The sequence below is a fragment of the Montipora foliosa genome, chromosome 1 (assembly GCF_036669935.1).
Source record: "Montipora foliosa isolate CH-2021 chromosome 1, ASM3666993v2, whole genome shotgun sequence".
Taxonomy (NCBI): Eukaryota; Metazoa; Cnidaria; class Anthozoa; order Scleractinia; family Acroporidae; genus Montipora; species Montipora foliosa.
In genome coordinates, this window is record NC_090869.1 from 62,878,898 (window position 1) to 62,888,897 (window position 10,000).

The 10,000-nt window shown below is 40.5% G+C and overlaps 1 protein-coding gene across 1 annotated transcript in view; it reads left to right on the forward strand.

Moving 5' to 3' along the window:
• Positions 1-10,000, forward strand: part of LOC138004165 (uncharacterized) — a 37,985-nt gene that overhangs the window by 26,193 nt on the left and 1,792 nt on the right. The window contains exons 7-8 of the mRNA XM_068850593.1: positions 756-791; positions 8,458-8,601. Of these exons, the coding sequence (XP_068706694.1) occupies positions 756-791; positions 8,458-8,601 (180 nt within the window). The remainder of the gene's footprint in view (positions 1-755; positions 792-8,457; positions 8,602-10,000) is intronic.

Sequence of the window (10,000 nt, forward strand, 5' to 3'; positions counted from 1 at the left end):
GCTCTTTCTTTGAGTCATGATTTTGGTCACGCTCTGAAATAAAAACTTTCTTTGGCGTTGAATATTGTGGCTGCGCCTCGTGAGCCCACAACATTTTGACCACTGTGATGACGAATATCGTTGTCGATAAGAGTACAGACAACGCTGAACCACTTTCGATTTGTTATATCACCGGAAAAGACAACGTGGTATAACGAAAGGTGGGAAAGGGACACGTCACGGAGAAAGCTGTTGAAGGCCTAAATTTAATGAACGACCCTAAATGTAATATAAGATTATGTTTATTATTGTTAATCATTAATCATAAAACAGGAAATCACACTTTCTGATGTAAAATATTTAAAATACAATAAAAACGTTCTTTGGCTAAAAGTTTTAAAAAGGAACATAAGTAAAATATTTAACAAAAATTTGGTTTTATCAACGGAGTTGATAATGTAAATTGGCCACCGTACAGAGATTCTAAAAGCTGACGTTTCGAGCGTTAGCCCTTCGTCAGAGCGATTCGATAAAACCAAATTTTTGTATACTACTTCCCCACCGACGCAGCACCACAGTTTCTTTAGAAACTACCCCTTCATTCATAAAATATTTAACATTTAACTTTAACGAATCTAGACTTTCTTGAAAACTATGCAATGATTAAGAAAATGCATTTCAACATTTAAGATCCGCGGATTCCTCTATATCGCGCGCGCGAGGCTTGTTATTCCATCTTTTTTTTTTTTTCACTTTTTCTTCTTTTTCCTTTTCAGCCTCGTCACTGCTAACAAGAACAAACACAGACGAAGGTACAACTTCCTTGAAAACTTATGTCATAATGACACAACGTAACATAAGTATTTGAACATTTTTACAGTTCTGTTGATTCTCTTTCAGTGAGGCTCTTTAATGAAGCATTTCCCTTAACTTCTTATTTCGTTCTTTGTCTTTCATGATCTTACATCAGCATCTGAAGACTAGCTGTAAGTGTTCTGCAATGAGGCTTTTTCAAGGCAGTCATGTATTTTTTTTTTTTGTCGTGGTGTCCCTCAATTACTGTTTTTTTTTTTTCAAAAACATTCTTTTGATCGTATACCAACCGTATTCTCATTTTCAATGTCCAACCAGGCATTAGCCCATTTAGGATTAGAAATAACCCTTCGTAGATTGGTCACCAAACCGCAAGAGGGTCCATATTCCTTGATAATTCTGCGCACACTGATTACATGATATTCTACATCACGGGAGATGTAAACATTTGGCAACATTTGAGTTAGGTTTTGCGCCACCGCCCTAAATCTTGAATTGATGCCACGTCAGGTAACTTCCGGCACGCATGGCATGCGTTACCAGCAAAGAGAGCGGCTAATGACATCAAAACGAGTTTGAAGATTTTTTCTGACACTTCATTGGGACGGTCTTCAATGTTTCAACTACTCATCCTGGGTACCAGTAAGCCAACGTCTTCATCCGGAACAAATTGAAGGGCCATTTGTTCCTCTCCACCATCAGTTATCTCGCTGACGTCGTCATTTTGATCTGTTCGGTCTTCAATCTGACCGCTATCTCCAACGCTAACGTCTCCTAAGTCGTCCGCACCGCCTCTGATATCAGTAACGCTGTTTGGTCGACTTTCTTTGCCACTGTCAGTTTCTCCTGTATATTCACCATTGAAGTCTTTATCACGATCGTCGTTGTCGACAATAACTTGTTCCAAGCTCACATAATGTTCTCCTTGATTCTCTGCAAAATTCCCAGGTTCAGAGTAGTTGTTAAAAAATTCGCTGATAGGCGGAACACATGTTGCCCACCTGCTCCTAGAGAGGATACTATTTGGATTTCAAAGTTATCCGAGTTCGCTGCTGCATACAGTGTTAACTGATCCTGATAAGTCTCATCTTGTGCCATATGATCTATATAGTCATTCCAAGAAGCAAACTCATCATCTGCCAAATGCTCTAAAAGGGGAAAGCGATTGCTATCGTATGGGTTTCTCTCTAAGTACTCAACGATTTCTTTTCTCATGGTTTTAGGAGGTCTGTGAATTCCCAGCTTCCTTATCTGTTGTGAAAGTGTAGCGAACTGACAGCTGCCATCGCCTGGCGGGTTATAAGCTATATGAAAACCCTGAGCTTCGATGGCCTGGGAATAACCTTCTTTTGTCTTGGTTATGAGATACTTTTTACAGTGGCCTTTTTTTTCCGACAGCCTAGCTACTTGTTGTTTTTGTTTTTCTCGCTGAAGGGTGTGGCTTGTGATATCATATACAGGGACCCATTTGCTTTCCTTCTCTCCTGATAGCGGTGAAGTGTATGAAGCTATTAGTATTTATATAGTTTTAATAGTATTTATATAGTATTTGCATTTAAGTGTCCCCGATTAGTGAGTGCGCCACTTGTGGTGTGCTAGTAGTCTTTGACACGTTAATAAAGTTATTTCATTTCATTTCATTAGATATGCAACTTGCTGTATAGTTTTTCTATACGAGCCTCTATCACATGCCGTTGATTCCATGCTCTTCCTCTTAGGCTTAAGTAGACAGAGGGCGGATTTAAGCGACACTGTGTACGCTTGTTACATCTCTTCGTCGCTTTTTGTGCTTTCTTTCTTACTTTAGAAGCATGTTGGGAACGTCGATTTCGGTCATTTCCAGTTGGGTGAATTCTCCCAGAGCTAGGAAGACATTCTTCATCTAATCCGCCTTCTCTGAAACTACTACATATTCGGCCAAAATATATTTTGAATGGTGTTTTGTGAGCAGTTACTTCTTTGGGGTCGTTGTTGAGAATATTTTGGTACAGAGGCAGCTGTTTTACCCAATTCACTCCATCCTTACCAATCTTTTTGAGGTCGTGTTCTATCTTGGACCTCAGCGTCTTGTGACAACGTTCAACGTCCCCTTACGGCTGGTGATGGCGCGGGCGACTGTAAATCAATTTAATATGCAGTCGATCACATAGTTTTTTAACTTTTTGGAACTCCCCTCCTTGGTCGCTTTGGATTGCACGTTGTGCTCCATGCTCCATATAGATCCCCTTCAGTTCCTTGCCAACGACTCTGCTAGGTTTCCTTGTTAAATGGCGAAGCCAAACAAAGCGGCTAAAAATGTCAATCACAGTAGGCACGTTTCTGTAGAAATGACCAGTTCCTTTACGGCCCATATCCATTAAATCGATTTGGTGTCTCGCCTGAACATCTCTGGCTCTAATTGGTTTCAGAGTTGGCTTATTCATAAAGTAGGCTTTTCGACGATAGTGACTTTTGTCCGTATTTTAGAATCTTTTGTACTTTTTCTTTACTTACTCCGATAAAGTTGTGCCCAAGAGAACAAGCCAACTTCACTGCTCCAGATCCTTTGGTTCGGTCAAATTCCTCTGCGACTATTTTGTTTATCTCTAAAGATCTTAACATTCGCCGTCCCTGAAGATAAAGTATTTTTTTCCCGTTGTCTTCTTTGACTAATAACCTCTCCTTGGTTCTTCAGAATCGTACAGCAGCTGTGCGCTTTGACTCTGTCCGTTCTTTTACTGGTGGTTGGGTTTTTTCCTTGTGCAAGGTTGACCAGGGCTTCATAGACATCGTTTGAATAATGCAGAAGGCTTTCTGTTCCCTTGCGAGTTCACGTGATCATGGATGGTCAGAGAACTAGGGAGAGGACAAAACGTGGAGCCCTACTCCATAGAGTACCCAAATGGAGTACCCCTAAAAATCATTTATTGGTCAAATTAAATACTTTGTCAACATCGCGAGGTATTTAGATGTACATACCTATTGTTACAGTTCGATGCAAGTCACGAATTGGCCGCCATGATCGTGACGTTTCGTAGGTATTTCGTGTATCCCTTATTATGGTGTATTTTTTAGAGAAATATTCATTAAAACCGTGTACCCCTGCATACCCGCCCGTGTATGCCCATATACCGCTTTATACCCCTATGGAATGGAATGGTAAACGTTTTGTATGTGGGTATACAGGGGCATACATGAGTACATAATATGGGTATACAGGGGAATACATGGGCATGAGTGGGCATACACTGTGTACTACAGGGGCATACATGGGTATATTATGGGCGTACACGGGTCTATATGGGTGGGTATACAGGGGTATACGGGTTTGTATGAATATATGTCTAAATATTGTTTTAGTCCATTATCCCAGAGTCTGTCCGGGCGCTCACCCGCTGACCAAAAAGCCCGAGGACTCTGGGTACGCGATTGCAGCTGACCTCGATGAGCTCTAAACTTGATCCCGCGATATGGTCACGTGACTGATGATGTGACTGATTTTCGTGACAGATGGCGTGAGCGATCACGTGCTCAGTCGTAACCTGTTAGCTGGTTAAAGACGTGTTACGTACTTCATTGATGACGTTAGCATGACTTCAATACATTTAAGGCCTATTGTCATTCGAAAGAGTTTTACATTCAGGGTAAAATGTTATTACCGGTCGTTTATTACATTTAGGCCGTCAACAAAAGATGGGAAGGAAATATTATGGGATTGGGAGCACAAAATGAGAGATCTCATTGCAAGGCCAGGAGACCGGATTTAACATTAGAAGATGAAAGAAAGAAAGAAATTAATGTTGTGGATATGGCTTGTCCAGGAGAACGAAATAAGATAGTTAATAATATACATGAAAGAAAATACTCGATTCTGATTGTCTGAGGGCAGTGCAGTTCAAGTATAACAGGGCAAAAAGTGTAGCACACGTCCACCATTGCAAATTACACATCGAAATTGTGGATTATGATTGGCTAATAAACAATGGGGTTTGGTCAGAACCAATCAAATCTTTTGTTTTCAAATCAAGCGCGCGTCCTGGATGGCGCTTTTTGTGGGGCAAATTTTCTCTGATTGCGTGATACGCGTGCGTTTCTTCTGCTTAACCATCTCGACTTTTTCGGCGGATCTAAAACACAGGTCCCTCGTTGCAAGTCATTGTTTACCTTTTCGAAAGTAACCCCAAACCCTCAATTTGGCTAAGCGTAGGCCAAAAACCAACCTTAGGCCTAGAGTTAGCCAAATTGAGGGTTTTGGTTACTTTCCATAACGTAAAACAATGACCTGCAACGAGTGACCTGTGGAATGTCACCTGCGTTTTATACCCGCCGCGACTTTTTCATGTATATTATTATTAAGTAATCACATGATTTTTCTGGTGCAATTTAGAATAAATAAGCACTTGTAAATTTTTTCGAAGACTAGAAATTGGCAGGAATGATTAAATGAAAAGTGATGTTTTCACTTTTAGCTTCCAAACTTTGTTAGCTAAATTCTTTTCGCAACCTGTGAGAAAATGGAATTGATAACATTCTCAATTAATATCAATGATATGTTTTGGAACATTTCTCAAAGTCAACTTTAAATTTTAAATTTTGAATTTTATTTTTATGAACTCTAAGCATTAGTAACACAGGAAGAGGAAAGAATAGGGCCGAATTATATGAAACTTGTACAGAGATTTGACTGTATATTTATTGGCTAAAGTAGGAAATAATAGTAATAATAATAATAATAATAATAATAATAATAATAATAATGATAATGATAATTGATGCTAGTAACGCTTTTAACCAAATAAATAGGTCAGTGGCTTTACACAATATCCAGATCATGTGCAAAGAAATGGCGCTCTATGTTATTAACACGTATAGAAGCCCATCTAGACTGTTTGTCTGCGGGGGAGGTGAAATACTTTCTCGAGAAGGCACCATACAAGGAGATCCGCTAGCGATGCCATGGTACGCACTTAATACATCTATAGTGATTCAGAAATTGAGGGACCACTGCCCATTGGTTAAACAGGTGTGGCTAGCAGACGACTCAGCTGGAGGGGGGAGTATTGTGCAGTTGTATAACTGGTACAAGCATTTGAGTAAGGAAGGACAAAAGTTTGGATATTTGTGAATGGGTCAAAGAGCTGGCTTATTGTGAAGTCTGGGGAACTTGCAAAGGAAGCAAAGAGGGTGTTTGGAGAGGAAGTCAACATAACGACTGAAGGTCAGCGCCATCTGGGAGCAGTTATTGCGTCGCAAGAATACAAAGATCGGTATTGTGAGGAGAAGGTTTGGGCATGGAAAGAGGAAATCGAACGTCTCTCTGAAATAGCGAAGAGCCAGCCTCATGCGGCGTACATTGCTTTCACAAAAGGCTACAAGTCGAAGTTCACCTACTTCATGCGCACGATAGGATCGTTCGAAGATTATGTCGACCCAGTCCAGGAGGTGATTGAGGATTTACTACTTCCAACATTGTTCGGTCAATCAGAGCCTCTCCCTAACGAGGTGCGCAGACTTGCTACCTTAGCAACGGGTCAAGGGGGTCTAGGCATTCCTGATCTGAGATCCGAGGCACCGCAGCAGTTTGCTGCCTCGAGACTATTAACCACCGCGCACATAGATTCTATTACATCACAGAGTTCCATCATGGTGCCAGGAGAAAGATCTATGGAGGAGCTAAAGAGGCATCAACAATTACTTAAGAGAGCAAGTGCCAAAGAGAAAATGGATAGCATCGATTCAAGCCCCTCCCCAGACCTGCTGCGACTGGTTAATCAATCGAGAGACAAGGGCGCAAGTTCTTGGCTGAATGCGATGCCCCTCGCAGACCAGGGTTTAGCCCTGAACAAGCAAGAGTTCAGAGACTCGCTACGCTTGCGTTATGACCTGACCTTAGCCGATCTACCAAGTCATTGCGTATGTGGGATAAATTCACCGTTGGCCACGCCCTCTCTTGTAAAAAGGGGGGGGGGGGGTTTGTAGCGCAGAGACATGATGGTGTACGGAACTTGTTAACGACATTCATCGACAAGATCTGCAATAATGTCGAAATCGAACCACGCCTACAACCCCTGGACAATGAGCGATTTCATTTGAGGAGCGCTGTTACAAGTTCTGAGGCAAGGTTGGACATCAAAGCGGGAGGGTTCTGGGCAAGAGGAGTTACGGCATTTTTTGATGTAAGAGTTACGCACGTCAACTCCAAGTGTTACCAGAGCAAGCCAACATCGGAAGTGTTCAAGGAGCAAGAAGAAGAGAAGAAGCGCAAGTACCAGCAGCGGGTGTTAGATGTAGAAATGGGTTCGTTTACGCCTTTAGTGTTTGGAACCAATGGCGGAATGGGAAACGAGTGTCAGCGGTTCTTAAAGCATCTCGCAGACAAGATAGCGCAGAAAGATACTGAGCCTTATCATATTGTAATCACTTGGCTCAGGACACAGATTTCGTTTGAACTCTTAAGATCGGTACATGCATGCGTTAGAGGTTCGCGAACGCCGTTTCGTAGCAAGATAGAGCAATCATTAGACTGTAAAATAAATGTAGCTAGTGCGGATATTTGAGGTACACGGTCTATATGTTTTTATACTCGGGGCGTTTTATGGACACTGGTTTAGCCGTCATTAGTATAAATCGATTGTATGATTTTAATATCTCTGCATCATGGAATTCGTAATTTTGTAGAATTTTGAATTTTTTATTATCAATCATCTCTATTTCTTTTAATGTAAGTAAGTGAAATAAATAAAGTTGTTTTTTATAATAATAATAATAATAATAATAATAATAGTAATAATAATACTACTAATACTACTACTACTACTACTACTACTACTACTAATAATAATAATAATAATAATAATAATAATAAAAATAATAATGCAAGGTGGCGTGGAACTGGAACTGGTACTGTTTCGATGCACTTGCATTTGTGTTGCCTCGTTCTACACGGAAACGAAAAGTAAAATACTAATGCAGAAGAATGAAAATTGTCCCATTACTTGTGTTGGCACTTGCATTTGTATTGCGCCGGGTAATCCACGCGGTAAATTTCATTGCCCTTGCGTCTGCATCTACATTTAAATCTAGTGTTTCCAGCCGTTGTCGTGTCGTGTGTCGTGTCGTTTGTCGTGTCTGTAAACCATAGGAGAATTCCTTTAAGAATCGACGAGACAAAAATAATCTACGAAAGCAACGTCGACGAAAACGTCACCTCAAAATATAACTCTGCACTGACAGTCTTTCGCTATTAGTATATCATCACGTCCTTGTTGTGAAGAGTATCGCAAAAATTTGGGTTAAAATGCGTGCCGCACGTGCAGGACGGCAACCGGAAGAGAACATTTCGCATGCCAGGACAGTGGTGTCTCCCAGATTTTTGTACTATTCATCTCTAATGGAGAAAAAGATACTTAGCAATGTAAATGTGGTTGTGTGAAGACAAAACAAAAAGGAAAACAGTTCACTTCCGGTTGCCGTTCGCGTCTCAAAAACGCGCGTGCCTAAGCTTCTTACTAAAGAAAATTAGCCGTGCTGACACGCGTTTTAGAACATTTCTTTAGTGCGCTCTGCGTAACTTAAAATAACCCAATTTACTGTTTTGACGACAACTCATGCGAAGCGTCAAGGAACTCAGCTTGTGTTTTTTTTTTTCCCTAAATTGACGTTTTGTGTGTTTTCTCGCATCCACAGGGAAGAAACACGATAAGAGTGAAGTCTGGGTTATACTAGTTGTCACAGTGGTCTCCTTCATTTTGGCTTTATTGGTAGTTTTGCTTTACTTTGCCTGGCGGCGCAGAAAGCGGAAGACGAAAATGACCTACCTTGCTCAGAACTGTGAGTAAATCAGAATTAGAAACTGATTCAAAAACTCATAAATTAGCTTGCTCTTTTGCTGAGAACACGTCAATTAATCCCAAACGGTGCAGAAAGTTGAAATTAAATTAATTGACAGGAAAATCGCGAAAGCGCAATGAAAGAAAATGGCGGACAAGTTAGGGGAAAGTAACAACGTTTTAATTCAGAGTTTGTAAGATAATTTTACTTTGGTTTGTAAGTTTCTACAAGTGCGATAAGCAAACATTACAGAGCGCGCGGTTCTAAAACCAAAACGAAAATAGCGATGACTGAAATGTTACAGAACGAAATAGTTCGAAATAAATGAAAGCAAATAAAAGCAAAACACGATAGGTACCTCATACAGTAGGAGATTTCCGAGATATAAGCCAGCTCACAAGAGACATAAAATTTTCAGGATTCAAAAGCACATGGCAAGAAAAACTGCCGAGACTATTATGGGCAATTTCGTAGGCCTGCAATACGTACAAACTCCTACAGTCTCCTTAAGCACTTTCGCTCCGTTTGGAGATTTCTGGTTCAATAGCGTTTACAATTTCTGCAAATTGATTCGAGCTCACTCTCATTATCTAAGCGCGGGTGTATCTTGCAGTAAAAATACCCTTTTCTACACGTTCTCTTAACCATTTTTGGTTTTCCTCGTTTGAATCCATCATTTCCGTCCTCAAACAGCTCTAGTAGCACAAACTCTACGAGTGATTTTCTTTTCAGTGTTAGCGCCAACTTGAACTTGAATTTTTCATCGAGCAATGTTGGATAGTGTTTTGCCATTACCTCAACGTTTACATCCAACAATGTTGCACGTGGAATCCAACTTTGTTCGATAGTTTGGCCAGGGCTTTAAAGTTTCTTAAAATTGAGGAGATAAATGTTGATATGCGCTGCATTGATCTCTCAAAGTATAAATGACTTTTCTTTAACAGTTAACAATTATTCCATAAGCGCGCGTTGGATATGAGATGGTAAATAGCCAACGAGGCGCGTAGCGCCGAGTTGGCTATAACCAGTCTCATATCCAACAAGCGCGAATGGAATAATTGTTTTATTAAATTCCTTCAACTCCAAAAATTTGCAAGTACGAAATACGAGCGGAAGAAGCGAGCAAATCCGAGCGAAATCGAAAAAAACTTGATGAGAACTGATCCGATGTTGTGTAATACCTTGTTGTCAGACAGACGCAGGCTCATCACAAAAACATTTCTTGCCTTTTCGCGTACTTCTAAACGTCGGAATTGATCCAAACTTTCCACAAAGAAAGTTTTTTTTCTCCTTTTTGGCTTTATTCAAAGAGAAATTTGGCATTCCGACGAAAACATTTGTAGTTTAGCAACGCTTAACGCAATCATTTACCATATAAGGTCAAACCAAGGTATATGAG